General features: G+C 52.5%; 8 protein-coding genes across 8 annotated transcripts; 7 read left to right on the top strand and 1 right to left on the bottom strand.

The window, feature by feature from the left end:
- Positions 1 to 145: 145 nt before the first annotated feature.
- Positions 146 to 962, top strand: POX_c03750 (uncharacterized protein; the record flags this gene model as incomplete). The annotated part of the gene is made up of 2 exons (XM_050112640.1): positions 146 to 412; positions 471 to 962. 2 exons carry the CDS (start codon positions 146 to 148, stop codon positions 960 to 962), a joined length of 759 nt encoding a protein of 252 aa, XP_049970196.1.
- Positions 963 to 1,596: 634 nt separating this feature from the next.
- On the top strand, positions 1,597 to 2,814 carry POX_c03749 (rRNA 2'-O-methyltransferase fibrillarin; the record flags this gene model as incomplete). Its single annotated transcript, XM_050112639.1, has 3 exons — positions 1,597 to 1,678; positions 1,846 to 2,018; positions 2,104 to 2,814. The coding sequence occupies 3 exons, from the start codon at positions 1,597 to 1,599 to the stop codon at positions 2,812 to 2,814; spliced, it is 966 nt and encodes a 321-aa protein (XP_049970195.1).
- A 1,182-nt stretch (positions 2,815 to 3,996) lies between these two features.
- On the top strand, positions 3,997 to 4,965 carry POX_c03748 (D-erythronate dehydrogenase; the record flags this gene model as incomplete). Its single annotated transcript, XM_050112638.1, has 1 exon — positions 3,997 to 4,965. The coding sequence occupies one exon, from the start codon at positions 3,997 to 3,999 to the stop codon at positions 4,963 to 4,965; it is 969 nt and encodes a 322-aa protein (XP_049970194.1).
- Positions 4,966 to 5,406: 441 nt separating this feature from the next.
- On the top strand, positions 5,407 to 7,160 carry POX_c03747 (Mitochondrial-processing peptidase subunit beta; the record flags this gene model as incomplete). Its single annotated transcript, XM_050112637.1, has 5 exons — positions 5,407 to 5,556; positions 5,628 to 5,753; positions 5,818 to 5,895; positions 5,962 to 6,656; positions 6,770 to 7,160. 5 exons carry the CDS (start codon positions 5,407 to 5,409, stop codon positions 7,158 to 7,160), a joined length of 1,440 nt encoding a protein of 479 aa, XP_049970193.1.
- Positions 7,161 to 7,698: 538 nt separating this feature from the next.
- Positions 7,699 to 10,600, top strand: POX_c03746 (Multisite-specific tRNA:(cytosine-C(5))-methyltransferase; the record flags this gene model as incomplete). The annotated part of the gene is made up of 4 exons (XM_050112636.1): positions 7,699 to 7,722; positions 7,787 to 7,983; positions 8,066 to 10,189; positions 10,267 to 10,600. The coding sequence occupies 4 exons, from the start codon at positions 7,699 to 7,701 to the stop codon at positions 10,598 to 10,600; spliced, it is 2,679 nt and encodes an 892-aa protein (XP_049970192.1).
- A 1,570-nt stretch (positions 10,601 to 12,170) lies between these two features.
- On the top strand, positions 12,171 to 15,619 carry POX_c03745 (putative beta-galactosidase A; the record flags this gene model as incomplete). Its single annotated transcript, XM_050112635.1, has 7 exons — positions 12,171 to 12,305; positions 12,392 to 12,468; positions 12,534 to 12,836; positions 12,908 to 13,289; positions 13,366 to 13,500; positions 13,560 to 14,232; positions 14,289 to 15,619. 7 exons carry the CDS (start codon positions 12,171 to 12,173, stop codon positions 15,617 to 15,619), a joined length of 3,036 nt encoding a protein of 1,011 aa, XP_049970191.1.
- A 415-nt stretch (positions 15,620 to 16,034) lies between these two features.
- On the bottom strand, positions 16,035 to 18,055 carry POX_c03744 (uncharacterized protein; the record flags this gene model as incomplete). The annotated part of the gene is made up of 5 exons (XM_050112634.1): positions 16,035 to 16,212; positions 16,285 to 16,396; positions 16,471 to 17,190; positions 17,281 to 17,734; positions 17,849 to 18,055. 5 exons carry the CDS (start codon positions 18,053 to 18,055, stop codon positions 16,035 to 16,037), a joined length of 1,671 nt encoding a protein of 556 aa, XP_049970190.1.
- Positions 18,056 to 19,395: 1,340 nt separating this feature from the next.
- Positions 19,396 to 20,166, top strand: POX_c03743 (putative oxidoreductase; the record flags this gene model as incomplete). Its single annotated transcript, XM_050112633.1, has 1 exon — positions 19,396 to 20,166. One exon carries the CDS (start codon positions 19,396 to 19,398, stop codon positions 20,164 to 20,166), a length of 771 nt encoding a protein of 256 aa, XP_049970189.1.
- Between the last annotated feature and the right edge of the window lie 17 nt (positions 20,167 to 20,183).

The raw sequence follows: 20,183 nt of genomic DNA, 5'->3' as shown, positions 1-20,183 counted from the left end.
CGCTGTGCAAGGCCGGAACCTGCTATTGTTTTGTGTTTTCTTTTGATTCTTTTCGCGACTCGGTCTGATCGAACGCAGAGAAGGTCACCCATCACTCCGTTCTTACATCATTCTCCATATATTCAGTGTTCGAACTGGCTTCGACATGCGCACTGTGCACTTTCTTCTCTCGCTAGCGACAGTGTCGCTGGCAGCTCCGGCAAACTATTTTGATGGCGTCTACGAGTTCTCCAACGAGCTTGCAGACTTCTACTCTAAAGTCAGCATGTACATCAATCGTGTCCAACAGAGTACATCCCCATCAGCCATTTGTGATACATCCAAGATCACTCTTCCCTCGTATGCATCTGAGTGGCAGCCCAGCCAAGACGGGACGACGCCAGTGTATGTGGCACTTGGAAGAGGAACACAGGTATGTCTTGCTTGTGATCATCTCACATCTGATTTCGATGCACTAATCGACTCCCTAGAACTACACTTGTGCCGACTCCACGTCTCATTCAAAGCCCGCTTTGGTCGGCGCTGTCGCCAATCTTTACAATGCAACTTGCCTGGCTGCAGATTTCCCGGATCTTCTGCACCTCCTACCCGACATTGCCTACAGAATCTCTCTGCCAGCCAGCAACCTTGCAGCCTTTCCGCCAGCAAACTTAGAGCTGATGGGGCATCACTTCTTCGCCGGCACAGTGCCCACCTTTAACCTCGACACCACACCGACGAAGCAATTCGGAATAGTCCGCACAAAGAAGGAGGGCTCAATAGATGCTCCACCGGATGCTGTCAAGGGAGAACACGGGGCTGTAGCTTGGTTGTACTTGTCAACGATCAATACTACCGTGGGCGATTACGCAAGCGTCTACCGAGTTGATACAGCGTCTGGCGGTGCTCCTAGCACTTGCAAAGGTCTCCCAGCTGCCTTTGAGATCCAGTACTCGGCCAACTACTACTTCTACGCCCGTTAGTCAACTGCTGAATGATTCCTAGCCCATTGAGTGCGTTGGCGGACACGGAAGTTCTGGTAGGCGAACGATCGAATGTCTTTCATGCGATAGTACATGTATTCTCCACCCGCCAACGTAGGACTACAATGGCTTGGGTTTTGTTCATAATGGATTGCAATGTGTAATATACCCAAAAGCTCTACTACAGGCACCTAGCGTTAGGACGTATAGCAGCTGCAGCAGTTGAAGATCACCATCCCAGGGTTCCTTTAAATCACGTGAGCTCGCTTTAGAAGTTTGCAAGCAGCCATATCACGTGGTCTGGGCGGTCGCCTTCATGCTAACGCGAAAGAGGCTAGCGCAGTTCTGATTTTCTGAAAGATCCAGCAGGCGCAAAAAAATCTCGACCGATCAACGAGCAGCACCGGCTTCGACCCGCACGCAATTGCACCTTGACGGTCCTTTTTCTTTCAACCAACTGCTTGACTCAGTAATTTCCATTATTGTGTCTATCGCATCCAATTTTTGATCGACTCACGCACACGAGGCCGATCTTTTTTTTCATCCTCTCATACCTGGTCTGAGCACTCGTTAGCTCGACTTCAACCTTCTTCGACTTCTCTTCCTACGCGAAGCCTCCCCCAAAAACAACATAATGGCTTTCGCTCCTCGTGGCCGTGGTGGTCCTCCCCGTGGTGGTCGTGGTGGCGCTCCTCGTGGCGGCGCTGGTGGTCGTGGTTAGTGTTTCAGCTCATTCTCAAGCGATAGACAAATCTTTCACACATCGGTGATTGTGATGCACTCTTTTTCTCACGCTCCAATCAATCGTCCACCTTGCCCCGATTTGTCTACTCGCCAATCAATTCATATACAGTCTGCTAATCGGGTTTTCACTTACCTAAAGGCGGTTTCGGTGGTGGTCGCGGCGGTGGCTTCGGCGGCCGTGGTGGTGGCCGTGGTGGTGCTCGCGGTGGCCCTCCTGGTCGTGGTGGACGCGGTGGCCGTGGTGGCCGTGGCGGTGCTCGCGGCGGTCGCGGTGGTGCTGCTGGCGCCAAGGGTGGTGCTAAGGTCATCATTGTGAGTTTGAAGCACTGGAGTTCACGATCATCTGTAACGCTCAAGTTCAATCGCTGACCGCTGATTTTTTTTCCACTTCTTACAGGAGAACCACCGTCACGCTGGTGTCTTTGTTGCCCGCGGTGGTAAGGAGGATCTGCTGGTCACCAAGAACCTGACTCCTGGTGAGGCTGTCTACGGTGAGAAGCGTGTCTCTGTCGAGTCCCCCGCCGGTGATGATGGTGTTGTCACCAAGACTGAGTACCGTGTGTGGAACCCCTTCCGTTCCAAGTTGGCCGCTGGTATCCTTGGTGGTTTGGACAACATCTACATGAAGCCCGGTTCCAAGGTTCTCTACATCGGTGGTGCCAGTGGTACTTCCGTCTCCCACGTCGCTGATATCGTCGGACCTACCGGCAACGTTTACGCTGTCGAGTTCTCCCACCGTTCCGGCCGTGATCTGATCGGCATGGCCACTCACCGCACCAACGTTATCCCCATTGTTGAGGATGCCCGTCACCCTCTCCGCTACCGCATGCTTGTCCCCATGGTTGACGTGATCTTCGCCGACGTTGCCCAGCCTGACCAGGCCCGTATCGTCGGTCTCAACGCCCACATGTTCCTCAAGGAGGGTGGTGGTGTCCTCATCTCCATCAAGGCCAGCTGTATCGACTCCACAGCCGCCGCCGAGGTTGTGTTCACCCGCGAAGTCCAGAAGATGCGTGAGGAGAAGATCAAGCCCAAGGAGCAGCTTACTCTGGAGCCCTTCGAGCGTGATCACTGCATTGTTGGTGGTATCTACACTCGTTCCACATAAAAGGGGTGCCTAATCGGTTTGCTCGGTCATGTCTTTGTTCTTTTTCGCCGTTATGGTTTCATTTCACTTTTCTATTTTTTTTCTCGTCATGTGTTCCGCGATGTATCCAATGCTTCTCTTCTTCACTGTGACTTGATTCCGTCTCTGCCATGTACGATTGCTTGCGTCACAAAATAGGTCTCAATTTCTGGGAAATGCACGCACTGAAATGATTTTCTTTCTTCTTTGAACCTTCCGGCCGACATTCGGTAATGTGAAGTCAGCCTTGATGCCCGTGGGTATCCCTCTCTTTGCGCCCGTCAGGGTTTGGAAATCGGGTACCGTAACCTTAGCCTTGGTTGGATTTCGAACAACACCAACCTTGCCTAGTATCCATCAACATGTAATCAACCCAAATGTCCCTGTCGGTTGGAATTCAGGTGCGCGGGCATCCAATTCCATTGAAGTGAGCTGGGTGTACCCAGCTGTGCTAGGGAATAGGTTCAATACAGTATTCACTTGCAGTCCTAGACATACATAATGCCCTCCGAACACTAGCTGAATGAAGTATCCCACAGCAATGAATCTTCTGTAGTCACCGTCTAATGGAGGGGAGCCATCGGAGAAAGCCCGGCAATGGAGATTCAAGGCCCACATACCACCAAACAACTTTTGATCGCATGTCTTCGTTGGTGATGCACCAATGTGAGCATTACCATCGACTGGAGAGGATCATGTTCGACCTCGGACTTCCTCCGCTATGTCGCCCACACTGGGGCCGCATCGACTCTCGGATTTTTGACCGAACCGCAAAAATGCAACCTTAGTACTGACACTCGGCCGTGCCAGGAATTTCTCATGTACCGTGGGGGCAACCCCGTCGTTAGGTTGCTGTCAATAAGGGCGCGGAGGGTCTTATTGGTGGCTCCAGCTTCTCTACTCGGAGCCCGTTTGGTGGCGGAGCGTGGGGGAGGAGTTCAGTTCATAGTAGACGGCCCCATCAACGGAGTCATGGATGCTGAGACGGGGTGACTATAAAACTACCCTTATCAGCATCCTGACTCGTTGCTAAGAATGCTACCGATCACGTACGCTTCGTGATCTCGCTCGTGACTGAACTTGATTTACGCCACCACCAAGACAAGCATACCCAAGCACCACAACCTCGTCCCTTCTTAGACCTGATTTCACTTCAACTCGGTCATGGCAATTCTAATCACCGGCGCGGGCGGTTATGTTGGCCAGGAGCTCGCCGCTGGCCTCCTTGCAACAACACCTGCTTCGACCATTGTCACCATCACCGACGTGATCGAGCCAACCATACCGGAGTCGGCAGCTGAACATGCCAGTCGCCTACGATGTGTCAAGGCTGATTTGACGTCCACGAAGGAGGTGGATGAATTGATCGATGAATCGCATCCCTACGAGACAGTGTATATCCTCCACGGAATTATGTCAAGTGGCTCTGAAGCAAACTTCGAATTGGGCATGCGGGTCAATCTCGATGCGACCCGGTACATCTTAGATCGACTACGAGTCACGATGCCGGGCGTGAAGGTTGTCTTCACATCGTCGTTGGCTGTTTATGGCCCAGCGCCTTTGGGATTCGTCATCGACGAAACGAACTTCCCTCCAGTGCCGTCGTCATCATACGGAACACAGAAACTCATCATCGAGGCCCTAGTGACGGACTACTCTCGTCGCGGATTCATCGATGGTCGCAGCGTGCGACTTCCCACAGTCACTGTTCGTGCGGGATCTCCCACGCAGGCTGCCAGCAGCTTCGCAAGCGACATCATTCGAGAGCCGTTTCATGGCAGGAAGGCAATTTTGCCTGTGGGCAAAGATACAGAGCTTTGGATCTGTTCGCCTGGTACGATTATCAAGAACTTGATCCATGCTCGCACAGTCCCTCAAGAGACCTTTGGGGAATCCCGTTCCGTGAATTTGCCTGGCTTGAAAGTCAGCGTGCATGAGATGTTGCAGGCGCTCGAGGAGATCGGAGGTAAGGAACGCCGGGCACTTGTGGAGGAAAAGTATGACGCTGCCACAGATAAGATTGTGCAGTCTTGGACGCCTCTATTCTCCACTGATCGTGCATTCAAGATGGGATTCCATGCGGATGTGTCCATGGTGGAAAATATCAAGCGATTTGCAAGTGCATTCATATGAGGAGCTGGAATCGTTTAGAAATGGGGAGGAAGGGAGGACCTTCAAGTCAATGAGATTTGAGGTTCGTTCTACGAGACGCTTTGACCCAGTAGAAGACTCGATGAAATCAATACACCAACCCGTTTTCTTCTCCATTCAAAAAAAAGAGTAAAAATGTGAAAGATGAAGTTCCACATAATTATTTCTGTGCACCTTCCTCCAATTGCAGTCGTGTTCACGATAAAGTACTCACCCTATGGTCGGGTATCTGGGAAGTCCTTGACCAGACAGCGAGCAAGGAAGTAATCGGGATGGGAAAGGCGGTTTGGAAAAGCGGGTCATGTGATTGGCTGATGAGCTGGGCGAACAATTTGACTTCCGAACTTCAACCTCAGGGCCCCGACGACACCAGCTCTTTCTTCTCAACCTCCCTTCCCCTCTCATCCATTCCATTTGTCCGCAATGGCCTCCCGCCGCTTGGCTCTCAACCTCAACCAGGCTCTCCGGAGCCGTGCGGCTCTCAAGTCCATCCAGCCCGTGAAGCGTGGCTTCGCTTCGCCGGTTGCGCTGCCATCCACCACCCAGTCTACCACCCTCTCTAACGGATTCACCGTACGTTCCGCATCGCCGTCGAATCATACCTGGATGGTTGGCGCTGCGTCTTCGCTAACACATACTATTAGATCGCGACCGACTACTCGCCATGGGCCCAGACATCCACCGTCGGCGTGTGGATCGATGCTGGCTCCCGGTCAGAGACTGACAAGACCAACGGCACCGCACACTTCCTTGAGCACTTGGCCTTCAAGGTTAGATGTCATCCTCGTATTTGACCATGAAAAGCGGGATGTCACTAACAGAAGCTTTGAACAGGGTACCAACAAGCGCTCGCAGCACCAATTGGAGTTGGAGATTGAGAACATGGGTGCTCACCTCAACGCCTACACATCGGTACGACCGGAATCCCCAGCGTTGTCATCGTTCAAGCGCACAAGACACTAATTGGAATACCCGCAGCGCGAAAACACTGTCTACTACGCCAAGGCTTTCAATAACGATGTCCCCAAGGCCGTCGACATTCTCTCCGATATCCTCCAGAACTCCAAGCTTGAGCCCGCCGCCATTGAGCGTGAGCGTGACGTGATCCTGCGTGAGCAGGAGGAGGTTGACAAGCAGCTTGAGGAGGTCGTTTTTGACCACCTCCACGCTACCGCCTACCAGGGCCAGCCCCTCGGTCGCACCATCCTTGGCCCCAAGGAGAACATCCAGACCATCACCCGCGAGAACTTGACGGACTACATCAAGACCAACTACACTGCTGACCGCATGGTCCTCGTTGGTGCTGGTGGTATTCCCCACGAGCAGCTCGTTCGTCTTGCTGAGGAGCACTTCGGTGGCCTTCCCAGCCAGCCTCCCACCTCTGCTGCCCTCGCCATTGCTGCTGAGCAGAAGCGTACCCCCGAGTTCATCGGTTCCGAGGTTCGTCTTCGCGACGACACCATTCCCTCTGCCCACATCGCTCTTGCCGTTGAGGGTGTCAGCTGGAAGGATGACGACTATTTCACCGCTCTCGTTGCTCAGGCTATCGTCGGCAACTGGGACCGTGCCATGGGCCAGTCTCCTTTCCTTGGTAGCAAGCTCAGCTACCACGTCAGCCACCACCACTTGGCCAACAGCTTCATGAGTTTCTCTACCAGCTACAGCGACACTGGGTGAGTTTACGAACCATTGGCCCCATCTCCCATGCATCTTGAGCGAAGTCCCTGCTACTTTCCTCCACCCTGCCATTTATGATAGCCTTGTCTAACACTTCTTGAATTTACAGTCTGTGGGGTATCTACCTTGTCTCCGAGAACCTGACCAACCTTGACGACTTGATCCACTTCACTCTCCGTGAGTGGTCTCGCCTGTGCCGCAGCGTCTCCAGCGCTGAGGTCGACCGTGCCAAGGCGCAGCTCAAGGCTTCCATCCTCCTGTCCCTTGATGGCACCACCGCTGTCGCTGAGGATATTGGCCGTCAGATTGTGACCACTGGTCGCCGTCTCACCCCCGAGGACATTGAGCGTGTCATCGGCTCCATCACCGCGAAGGATGTCATGGACTTCGCCACCCGCAAGCTGTGGGATCAGGACCTTGCCATGAGCGCTGTCGGAAGCATTGAGGGTATTCTCGACTACCAGCGCATTCGCAACGACATGTCTCGCAACCTGTCTTAAGTTGCCCTCCGTTGATCGTAGATGCGATTAAAAGAAGACTGTCCTGGAGTCCTCGGACCCGGGGTTGTGGGTGTTTGTTTGAATGTATTATCAATCATTGTTTTGGGTTGACGTTTAGACCCTGGACTTGTGTGTGAAATAGCAATTAATGGTTTGCCATAGTAGACTATACATAGTCTGTCGCCTGGGTTGTGGCAGACCAATCGAGCCTCTTTTTCCTTTGTCTACTGGTGACTCCTGGATTGTTTCCTGTACACATGCTGCCCAGTATTTGGAGTGATTGAATCTCACTCAAGAATGTGACAATCTGATGGCTATTTGGAAAGACAAAAGGGCGCAAGCTGGAAGCATTTTTTGGTATTGCGGATTGCCATTAAGCCATCATCGTCCACTGCCACAAGTCGGAGCACCTGCGAATGGTGATTGGGTGTTGGCACGAGTCTGCCCCACAGGAGAGATTAGATAATCTGGTGCATCTTCCCTCTTTTTTTTTGATGCCGCAGTCCTAACGCCAACCGCGAACGCTTTCATATACAAAATGGGTAAACGCGGCGGCAGAAAGGTAAGAAACAGCTTCAATTACAACGAAACTTCAAGTCAGTCAAATTAATCGATGTTCATTGCAGGGAAACCGCGGTGGTAGAGGCGGCGGCGGTGGCCGCTCAGAGCGCTCCACCAATTGGCAAGACATCAGCCGTACTAACGAAAAGCTCGAGAAATACTACAACGAGCCTGAGTTCATTCCCGAGGAAGAAAAGGAAGAATTCTGGAATGCAATTAAGAGAGATCTGCCGAACAGCTTCCGTTTCACCGGTTCTCGGGGGTATGTGTCGCGACAATGCTCCATGACATCAAGACTGTTCAAATTGTCTACGTTGGATTTTCGCTGACCTTCGCTTCTGAAGCCATGCGCTCGCAGTTCAGCAACGACTCAAAGACTTCTACGTTCCCCAAATCACTTCGATTGAGTATGAAGGCCAGCCCGTCGAGCCGCCACGGCCTGTGTCGTGGTATCCAGACCAGCTCGCCTGGTCGATGACCACTCCCAAGCAAGTCATTCGCCGTCATGCGCCCTTCGCATCGTTCCAAAAGTTCCTCGTTGCGGAGACCGAAGTCGGAAACATCAGTCGGCAAGAGCTTGTCAGCATGATTCCTCCCCTTCTCATTGATATTCGTCCGGGCATGACTGTCTTGGATATGTGCGCTGCCCCGGGCAGTAAATCAGCACAGTTAATGGAGGCTCTGCATGCCGGTGAAGAGGAAACTATCCTGGATGTTGCTAAGCAGGTGAAGGAGGGCAATGCCGGACCTGAGCCCCTGGGCCCTGAGGGCCTGAATGATGACGGCCGTACCACGGGACTACTGATCGCCAACGACAGTGACTACAAGCGTGCCCATCTTCTGATTCACCAGATGAAGCGTCTCAGCTCGCCTAATTTGATTGTGACGAACCACGATGCCACAATGTACCCGTCCATCAAGCTTCCTCCTCTGCCCGCTCCTGAGGGCAAGCGCCCTATCAACCGATACCTGAAGTTTGACCGTATCTTGGCTGATGTTCCCTGCTCGGGAGACGGCACCGCCCGGAAGAATTATGGTGTTTGGAAAGACTGGAGCCCTTCTAGCGCCCTAGGTCTTTACACTACCCAGGCGCGCATTCTCGTTCGTGCTCTGCAAATGCTGAAGGTTGGCGGACGCGTCGTGTACTCCACCTGCAGTATGAACCCTGTTGAGAACGAAGCAGTCATTGCCAGCGCCATTGAGCGATGCGGTGGTGCTGCGAATGTCAAGATCATTGACTGCAGCGAGGAGCTTGCCGGTCTCAAGCGCCGCCCTGGTCTCAAGTCCTGGAAGGTCATGGATCGTGAGGGCCGTATCTGGTCCAGCTGGAAGGACGTCCTTGAGCAGAGACAGCAAGAGGAGACCAGCAACGGCCTGGCGAGACTGGCGGAGGGTATGTTCCCTCCTTCCGGAGAGACCGCAGAGCTTCCGCTCGAACGCTGCATGCGCATTTATCCTCACCTTCAGGATACCGGTGGCTTTTTCATCACCGTTCTCGAGAAAATCTCCGAGATCAAGGCGAAGCCTGAAACCTCTGGAAACGTCATTCCACTCCTGCCCAAGGGATCAGTTGCAGCGCTTGCCGCCGAGCTTGATAGTCGCAACAAGAAAGACGCCGAGCCCTATCAAAAGTTAGATTCTTTGGATGAATTGGTCCCGGCGGACGCCGAAGTCGAGGCCGAATTGGCCAAGAATGCATCGGTCGCCGAGGCTTCCAACCAGCCCCCATACTCGGTAACCCTCGACGCCTCAGAGCCTGGATCACCTGCCAAGCGCGAAGGTGATGATTTGGACGATGAAGTTCCAGCGAAGAGAGCTAAGCTCGATGATGGTAACGAGGTGTTGATCGGTGATCGTCCGGTTCACCGTCCTCCTCCTGCCGTGGTCGAGACTGAGCACGTTGGTACTTCTACCGAGACCACTCCAGCGGCCACTGCTCCAGCTCCCTTGGCCCAAGGGTTCAAGAAGAAGGTGGCCCAGGAAGAGCCTTACAAGTACCTGGACCCTAACCACCCTGAGCTGGTGCCCGTCTATGAGTTCTTTGATCTATCAGAGCGGTTCCCCCGCGATCGGTGGATGGTGCGTAATGCCGAGGGCCAACCCACTCGGACTGTTTACTACACAAGTGCGCTCGCTCGCGATATTCTCACGATGAACGAAGGTTCTGGTATGAAGTTTGTCCACTGCGGTGTGAAGATGTTTGTGAAGCAGGATGCCCAACGTGAGAACGTTTGCCGTTGGCGTATTCAGACAGACGGGTTGAGAATCATTGAGCCGTGGCTCGGCGATGTCCGCACCGTGACACTGACCCAGAGGGAGACTCTGCGCCGCCTGCTCATTGAGATGTTCCCCAAGGTCAATGACAATGGTTGGAAGCAGCTTGACGAGATTGGTGAGCGTGTCAAGGACATCCCAATGGGCTGCAGTATTCTGCGGGTCGAGCCCAACGGCAAGGAAGATGGCCTAAAGTAAGCGATGCTTCACCCCTGTCATTCTCCTCAACACACTTTTTCGGGTAATGGTATGCTAATGCTTTCATTTCTAGCGAGCGAATGGTTCTGCCCCTCTGGCGATCCCTGCACTCCATCAACCTGATGCTTCCTAAGGAAGATCGCCGCGCCATGCTTCTGCGCATCTTTAACGATTCTACACCTGTCAACAACCACAACATCAAAACGCAAAAGACTCCCCTCAAGGAGGCTGAGACCGTTATCGAGGTCGAGCAGGAGACCGAGATTGATCCCCCGGTTGCGGTCGAGGAAGATCTGTTGAAGAAAGAAAATCTTGCTTTGGGCCAGGATGAGCAGGAGCAGATGGACACTCGTGAAACTTATACCAAGGCTGGCGATGAGGAGGACCGATTCAACCAAACTGTCTAAATAGTTTATTCTGTATTATGACCCGCAAAACATCTATGTCATGCCGTCTTTTCCTTTTGTGACCCTAGATGAATAACGGGGGGTTCCCGGCATCTCTACACCTGCCCCCTGCCCTCTACAGTTTTCGATTACGAACGCAAGTGATTAGGGGGGCTTTTGTACGTCGGGATGCCATTTAATTGCTCTGTGTGTGTGTGTGGAAGATCGAGTAGGTATGGATTTCATGCTTACCACTGTCGTTTCCTGGACCGCTCAATTGCCGAAGACGAAGCTACGACTACGCTCGGCTCGGCTGACCAACCTGGTGACCGCATTTTTTTTCCTGCGTCTTGTCTTGCTGAATAATATCCGAAAGAATCGGACGAGAAGGCGAGCGTCATGCGATCGACACCGTCAGATCCACTCTGTGTGTTTCCACAAGTTGCGAAGCAAAAAGTGCTGGATGGACCGGGTAAATTTGGAGACGGCTTCCGTTTTCCCCGCAGTAGCACTCGGAAGTCTCACTTGCAGTCCAATCCACAGCCTGCAAGTCTCTGCAGGACCTCAATACATGCGCAGAGACCATGGATTGAAATCAATTGGCGGATGTACCTCGAGCCCCTCCGTACTCCCTAGAGAGCTCGATGGACTGACGCACGAGAATTGCCTCGACAGGGCACGGACTGGCGAAACCATCCCGGTATCCCCGAGTCAGGTAATGTTCTCGGGTCATCGAATATCCAGAGATGTCTCGTTGATCTGCAGACATTCACAGTATTGGCCTGAATTGCGTTGTACAGTTGCGGCTGTGACGTTGAGGCATTGATAGCAGTGATATGAGTACGATGCAATTGGAAGTCACTCATTTTGGACCGCACTGCACGGCTTGCCGAGTCTTTACTTTGCAGAACATCCCGTCGCACTGTAGGCAAGACGCAGCGACAGACCATCATCGCATGTTCCACTCGAGCGCTGGTCATCTTCCAGAAAATGACTCGCGAAATCGGAACCTTGCGATAAGCGGAAAAATTGCGGAGGTTCCACACCCCGCAAACCGGTCCTGGTCGATGTTGTAGATTGACGATCATCTTTCCTCCTTCCAGACCGGGTGCAAGTGTCTTCTGCCCCCCTGTTCAGCCGCTGTGTCGCTCCGGTTCAAACCATTCTCACGTCGGCTTTTCGCCTTCTTGGGGTTGGACTCCCTCGAATGTTCCCCACTTTTCGTGCTTGCCTCCTCTTCAAGTCTCTGCAATGACGCACTTTTTGAAAGAGGCGGGGTTGGGATACAGACTCGCGTCTGGAGCCTGAGGGCCCAAAAGCTCGATGACCATTGAGAAAGCCTGTGGGTGAGCAATGGGAATGCACGCGATGACAATGCGTCGGAATGTGCGGCATGGGTCATAAGCGCAGCGAGCTTGACTGGTTTGTCGATCGATGCGTCCTGCAACCAGGACCTGAAGTATATGTAGACCTGTCGATCCCTCCGGTGCAAAATATTTTTTTTTCTTTCGAAAAGCCGAAGGAATAAAAGAAAAAGGTTGCTTCCTCAATTCGGCTTCTTCACGACAGCGCGCCGTGGAAATTATTCGCCATGAAGCTCCTGTCTTCGTTGGCCCTGGCTGCCTTGGCGGCACAGGTCTCAGGTGCTGCTATCAGCCACAAGCTTGACGGCTTCACTCTTCGCGAGCATGCTGATGCTTCAAAGCGGGAGTTGCTTCAAAAATATGTGAGCTTAGCAACTCGTCTCAGATTGCAGCCCTGGTGGACAGGCGGTTTGGAGGACCAGCAGACTGACGGTCATGTGCCCGGCAGGTGACTTGGGACAAGCACTCAATTTTCATCAATGGTGAGCGATTGATGATGTTCAGTGGTGAAGTTCACCCCTACCGGTACGCTATCGAATGAGAACCCACCTACTTGGATATACAGTGTCCCTGACAATGGTGTTCGATAGGTTGCCCGTTGCCTCATTGTACATCGATGTCTTTGAGAAAATCAAGGCATTGGGATTCAACTGCGTGTCTTTCTACGTCGACTGGGCCTTGTTGGAAGGCAAGCCCGGCCACTACACAGCTGAGGGCATCTTTGACTTGCAGCCCTTTTTTGATGCGGCAAAAGAGGCTGGAATCTACTTGCTAGCCCGTCCCGGTCCTTACATCAACGCCGAAGTTTCCGGCGGTGGTTTCCCTGGATGGCTACAAAGGGTAAATGGCACACTGCGAACAAGCATTGGAGACTACCTCAAATCGACAGACAAGTATGTAATTTACCCCGCGCTTCTCGCAATCGATACCATGTCACGACTGGATCCTAACAGAAAGGATTTAGCTACGCCTCGCACATCGCGAAGACCATTGCAAAGGCGCAGATCACCAACGGTGGACCGATCATTCTGTACCAGCCCGAAAATGAGTACTCTGGAGCTTGCTGTGGCTATGAAGATTTCCCCGACGGCTCTTACATGCAATACATCGAAGATCATGCTCGTGATGCAGGAATCGTGGTTCCCTTCATCAGCAATGATGCCTATGCTGGCGGTCACAACGCACCCGGTACCGGTAAGGGTGCAGTCGACATCTATGGCCATGATGGCTACCCTCTTGGATTCGACTGTGCCAATCCTTCTGTTTGGCCGGATGGCAATCTGCCCACCAATTACCACACCTTGCACGAAGAACAAAGCCCTACCACGCCCTTCTCTATCGTTGAGGTATGCCTGCAGTCGTCCAAACCAGCTTTCTCCAGAGGAACCGAAATATAGTATACTAACATGTTGAGCAAAATAGTTCCAAGGTGGAGCTTTCGACCCCTGGGGTGGGGTAGGCTTCGCAAAGTGCGCACATTTGCTGAATCACGAGTTCGAGAGAGTGTTCTACAAGAACGACTTTAGCTTTGGCGTCACATTCTTCAACTTGTACATGGTACGTTGGCAGCCCTCTCCTCACCCGAAAGTAGGGCTCCCTGACTGACATACGTCAAGATCTTCGGCGGTACGAATTGGGGTAATCTGGGTCACCCTGGTGGTTACACATCGTACGACTATGGCTCTGCCATATCTGAATCGCGTAACGTCACCAGAGAGAAGTATTCCGAGCTTAAACTACTGGGCAACTTCGCCAAGGTTTCCCCTGGCTATGTTGTGGCCAACCCTGGAAATTTGACTACTTCGAAATACACCAAGACTGCGGACCTGACTGTGACTCCTCTGCTCGGAGAAAGCAGTTCTGCCGGCTCGTTCTTCGTCATCCGTCATTCTAACTACAACAGCCAAGCCTCGGTGAAGTATCAACTCACTCTTCCAACGAGCGCGGGTGAGCTCACTATTCCCCAACTCGGTGGTGAACTCACATTGAGTGGCCGGGACTCAAAGATTCATGTGACCGACTATGATGTGGCTGGTAGCAACATTCTCTACTCTACTGCCGAGGTGTTCACATGGAAGAAGTTCGATAATGGAAAGGTCCTCATTCTGTATGGTGGACCTGGCGAGCATCATGAGTTTGCTGTCACCGGTGCCTCTGCCAGCTCTGTCATTGAGGGATCCTCCTCGGGCATCACTTCAAAGAAGATTGGCGATGCCCTTGTCGTCGCTTGGGATGTTTCGAGTAAGCGCCGAATTATTAAGATCGGAGACCTGAAAGTCTTCCTTCTCGGTAAGTTGCTCCTCTAAAACTAGTGTGACTGTTCATGTGCTGACCACGGATGAAAGACCGTAACTCTGCCTACAACTACTGGGTGCCTCACCTGCCAACCAAGGGCAAGGCACCTGGCTACGTCAGCAAGAAGACAATCGATTCTTCAATCATTGTGAAGGCCGGCTATCTGGTTCGCAGTGCATTCCTGAGTGGAAAGGATTTGCACATTCAGGCGGACTTCAACGCCACCACTCCCATTGAGATCATTGGCGCCCCATCCTCTGCCAAAAATCTTATCATCAACGGCAAGAAGACAAAGACTAACGTCGACGACAATGGCATTTGGTCGGCCAGTGTGTCCTACTCCACACCTGAGATCCATCTTCCCAGCCTGAAGGATCTGAAGTGGCAATCCATCGATACTCTTCCTGAAGTCAAGAACTCGTACGATGACTCTGCGTGGACGTCTGCTGACCAGCCTCACACCCTCAACACCGCCCACGAGCTTCAGACCCCAACTACTCTCTTCTCGTCCGACTATGGATACCACACAGGTACTCTCCTCTACCGCGGTCACTTCGTTGCCAATGGCAAAGAATCCACATTCTTCATTCAGACTCAGGGTGGTTCCGCTTATGGCCACTCTGTCTGGGTCAATGAGACATACGTTGGCTCCTGGGAGGGAAGTGGTTCTAACGACAATTACAACGCTACGTATACGCTCCCCTCCCTGGCCACAGGCAAAAAGTACGTGATCACGGTGGTCATTGACAACATGGGTCTGGACGAGAACTGGGTCATCGGTCAAGAGGGCATGAAGAACCCTCGTGGTATCATCCGCTACAACCTGGCTGGACACGACGCCAGCGCCATCTCTTGGAAGCTGACCGGCAACCTTGGAGGTGAGGACTACCGCGACACAGTCCGCGGACCTCTCAATGAGGGAGGTCTTTACGCCGAACGTCAAGGTTTCCACCAGCCCAAGCCATCCACCAAGAATTGGGATTCCAGCAGTCCATTCACCGGTCTCACCAAGCCCGGCATTCGCTTCTACAGTGCCAGCTTTGACCTTGATCTTCCATCAGGCTACGACATCCCGCTGTACTTTAACTTTGGCAACAGCACTGCCCCTCCGGACGCTTACCGTGTGCAGCTGTTCGTCAACGGGTACCAGTACGGAAAATACGTCAACAACGTCGGACCCCAGACGAGCTTCCCTGTTCCCGAGGGTATTCTGAACTACCATGGTACCAACTGGATTGCGTTGAGTTTGTGGGCTCAACAGGAAAGCGGTGCCAAGTTGAATAGCTTTGAGCTGATCAACACCACTCCCGTGCTTACATCCTTGGACAAGGTCAAGTCTGTTGACCAGCCAAAGTACAAGTCTCGAAAGGGGGCGTACTAGAACGGTTGCTTCCATGATGTAATGATGCAATGCTTGAAGGATCGCTAGGAATAGACAAGAGGCATGAGGTAAATATGAAAAGGCATTGACAAGCGCTCATCTTTATTGCTCGTTGAGAGGCCGATATTCAAGAATCTACACCTTCATATGTTGGACACTGTGGCGCAGCTATTCTCTTGCAAAATTGACTCTTGTACGTCGATGGAGGCTTATATATCAAGTTACACAAGTAGAATCATTCAACAGTCACTTGTGGACCTACTCAATATCACCAGGCGTGAAATCATCAAATCAATCATCTCAAAAATGAGGGAGACAGCCAACAGAAATTAGTCATTATGCATTTGATATGTGTTGAAACATGCTATAAAATGTTTCCCGTGGCCATGGCATGCCTGTGCCAGGCGGGGGATTTTTATCCCCACAGAATGTTGAACTTGGAAAAGAGACTGTCCTTCTTGAGAGGCACATTCTCTGGATCGTTTTCGGCTTCATAAAGCGCTTGTTCAAGGGGAACCATGTCGAGAGGAACGATTTTGGTTCGCCGGATCAGCTTGTAGCCTCCGTATGCGCAGAGTACGAGAGGAATGTCCCTTCAAGCGTAGGTTAGTATCAAGATCCAAAGACCTGGTTGACCTGGGATTAGTGGAATGGAGTTTACTCACAAGTAGCTAGACACGAAGGAAGCTGTGTCCCAGTTGCCCTTTGTAAAGACGGTAAAGCCACCCGTGAGAAGGATGATCGTACACGAGATCAAGGCGAACCAACTGGTGTACCCTGAAGAGAAACGTTAGCGGACCGAAGACGGATAGACAAGGGCACAAATTCCGGGTGGTAAGCAAGCTACTTACTTGTGATGCGGTTGTGCCACGGCAGGGCATCAGGTGAGATATTCTGCTTTTTCAAGGCCTGTAACAAGCGGATATGATTCAAGGAGATGCAAATCCATGAGACTAGTGTACCCGCGGCAGTAAGATCGACAAACCACCAGAAGACAGTCAATGCGCTATTTGAAACGCACATGTAAGCCAGGAAGGAGAAAGCCACCTGTAGCAGCACACACATGTAGGGAACTCCCCACGCATTGGTCCGAAGGAAAATTTTGGGGGCATGACCCTTGATCGCGAGACCATATAGCGTTCTTGTTCCTGCAAGAATGCTCTGGTTCGATGCGGACCATGCAGATGTCAAACAGATTGCGTTGACCACGGAAGGGATCACTTTAATACCAGCGCTGCTAGCGGCAATCACGAATGGACTCTGCGCTGCGGTGCCCGAACTTTCACCCAAGGCGGGATCGTCGCTCGAAACCAACATGCCCACGACCAGTACGGTGGCCAGGTAAAAGATGGTGACACGGGCGAAGACACGCTTACACGCCTTTGGGATGTTTTGACGCGGATTCACCGTTTCCGCAGCGGCCATGGCGATGGATTCGACACCCGCAAAGGAGTAGACGGCGTTGGTCATGACGGCCCAGAATCCGAGGAACTGTCCCCAGTTACCGGTCGCAATGTATTCGACAAATGGGCCGGGGGTTTTCCAGTAGTGGAATCCTGACCGAGGATGTCCTGAGAGATCGACACAGTCAGCACCAATTCGTAACTGCTAAAGACTCGTCGAAGAAGTCCACGAGGAAAAAGAGCAAAACCCAAACTCACCTGGGACGCCGCCCAAGCTGATCACAAGACCCAGAATCACGACGAAGATGACCAGCAGGATTTTGAGAAGAGCAAAGACAAACTCCACCTCACCATACACACGAATAAACGAAATGGCGACGACCACAGAGACCACAATCAGAATGGTCACCCACACGGCGGCATTGATGTCCGTCCAGTACTGGATCAACACGACGGCGGCGGAGATTTCACTTGGCACGCTCAAAAAGCATCCATACACGATGTTCCAGCCGATTGCAAAGGAAAGAGCAGGATCAACCAGCACCTCTGCATGGCGAACGAACGAACCCGTCACTGGGAGCAACGCCGTGACCTCTCCCAAGGCAAATTGAATCGAGCAGACAATCACTCCAACGAACATATATCCGAGAAGCGCTCCGAGGGGACCGCCAGTTGCGATCGAACCACCGAGGCCGAGGAACAATCCCGTGCCCTAGATGTGTATCCGAACATTAGCCAACGAACCACCAACCCTTTTCAATCACCAGAGGGAACATCATGTTGCGATCGAGAAGGCTCAGAATTCGACGCAAGAGGAATTACATACAATAGCACCAGCGATCGCAATCATTTGCACATGGCGTTGTGACAGCCCCCGGCGCAAATTTTGTCGCTCTTGCTCGGTCACAATCTGACCATCTTCTGAACTTGCAGCCTTGAACGTGGGCACCGTGTCCAACACGGGCGCTTCCACGTCGCGCACAATCTCCTTGCCCCCCAATTTATCGTCCGCTGTCTGAAAATACCTGGACATTATGACGACCAGCCTAACCCGCTCAAAGGGACGAAGAAAGGGAAACCCCGGGGAAAGTCGAGAGCGCTCTCGCTGGAGCGGGAAAGGGAACTTTGCACCGCTAATAATAAGGCTTCGACGAGGGCATAATTTCTTGCAGCAACCGACAGGCAACGACTCCCATCACACCATTTTAGTGGCTGATGACAAGAACGGTGCCGTCTTTTGCTTATCTTGTGGCACCAGTCCCCCACTTTCAGGTCTCGGACGCGCCAGACCCGTTAGCCGATGGCCAAAAAAATAGAGAAGGGAGCCCGATCCCCTGGCGAGATCGGTTCGTGGTTTCGCCGTTGGATTATCTTGATGGATCCCGCCATGGTATCATTGGATGAGACTCGGGTCCCATTCGCTACCAGCATCCCAGCCATGTGGTGTGCAGGATTTGGCTCACTCTGTGCCGGACCCAGTCATTTTTCACATCTGAGGTGCAGAACTCCGCTCAACACTCATGAATTGCCCTTCGCTCGAGGATTCAGCGAGGGGCGTCGAGCAGAGATGAGGAGGCCGGGTAGATAATCGATCATGCATATGAAACAAGTCCTCTCAGTCAGTCTGGCAGATTCTCGTGAGAATATACTCGTAGTGGGACCTCTTAATTCAAACTCGTTGATGCTTTCGGACGTGGTTCTCAATTCATTACGCGATCAGGGAAAAGGTCTCCGCTGGCGCACGTGAGCTACTGTCCCTTTTGGTCTAGCGCAGAACAACGGACATACTCGACTTCCTGATTTGGTTAGCTCAACCCACGAATCAGTGTAGTTGTGGTCTCTATGTACGTAGATGGTCATGGGCAGGCGAAGCTTGTTTCATGACTTGTGCCAACGACGGCAGGTTGTCAATGTCCATCGGTCCACTATCGGGGCTCATCTCATTCTCGTAGACCACTTGTGACCAGCCCGTCAAATGTCCTTGTACAGTTGATCTTCCCCTGGCCCAGACTATATCATGTCCGAAAGTCAAGCGTTGCCACGCCTTGAATCACGTTTTTTTATGGCTTTTCCGCGGCGAACGGAGGCTTCCTAGTCGCCGCTATGATCAGATAGCAGCATCTCAGTGTCAATAAAGACGCGTATGCTATCGTCTAGGTCATTCTAGGATTCGATTCATGTCATTCATGCCATACAAAGAAGAAGGACATGACGTCACTGTCTCCGAGTTCCCCGCGGACGGTTGGGTGATCAGGCACCGTTGAAGATGCGTGTGCGATACTTTTGCATCAATCAACATCCACCCACTGGTGTCTCTTTGATATCCATACTCATCTGATTGACCCTCTTTGTATTCCTCTCCAGATCCAGCCCATGGCTCGAATTTTCATCACTGGATCCAGCGACGGCATCGGTCTTGCGACAGCCAAGATTCTTGTAGGGAGAGGCCATTCGGTCGTTCTCCATGCACGAAACGCCGCCCGTGCTGCATCAACGCAAGAGGCAGTCCCACAGGCAGAAGCCGTTCTTGTAGCGGACCTGCGATCCATTTCCGAAACAAAGAGATTGGCCCAGGAAGCCAACGATTTGGGGACATTCGACGCGATCATCCACAATGCAGGCATTGGATACGGTGCCACAGCGAGTCGCGAAATCACCGCTGATAAGATCTCGGCCGTATTTGCCGTGAATACGCTGGCGCCCTACATCTTGACATGTTTGATGAAGAAGCCGACGTCGCGGCTGCTGTACATGAGCTCGGACAGTCATTACGGGGGAGACGAGAGCTTGCGCAATGTCACGCAGTCCCATTCATACGGTGATAGTAAGCTCCATGATGTGATGCTCGCCAACGCATTCTCGCGGCGATGGGGTCGGGACGTTCAGGTTGTCAGTATGCATCCCGGGTGGGTGCGGACAAAGATGGGCGGGAGTATGGCTTCGTCTGGACTAGAGGAGCCGGGAAAAGCACTGGCCGATTGGGCGACAGGCATGGGGAGATTGGCGGCTCTACCAAGTGGATCATTTTTGACTACAGCAGGTGCCAGGACCACTCACCCGGGAGCTGGAAAGGTGGACAAGCAGGAGGAGCTATTGAGGATTTGCAAAGAAGTCTCGAGCGTTGCTGTTCCAGGGGAAGATTAAGTCAAAAATCCGCTCCG

The sequence above is a fragment of the Penicillium oxalicum genome, chromosome III (assembly GCF_001723175.1).
Source record: "Penicillium oxalicum strain HP7-1 chromosome III, whole genome shotgun sequence".
NCBI classification, from domain to species: Eukaryota; Fungi; Ascomycota; class Eurotiomycetes; order Eurotiales; family Aspergillaceae; genus Penicillium; species Penicillium oxalicum.
The sequence above is the reverse complement of the archived record's forward strand: the minus strand, read 5'-3'. Positions and strand labels throughout refer to the sequence as shown.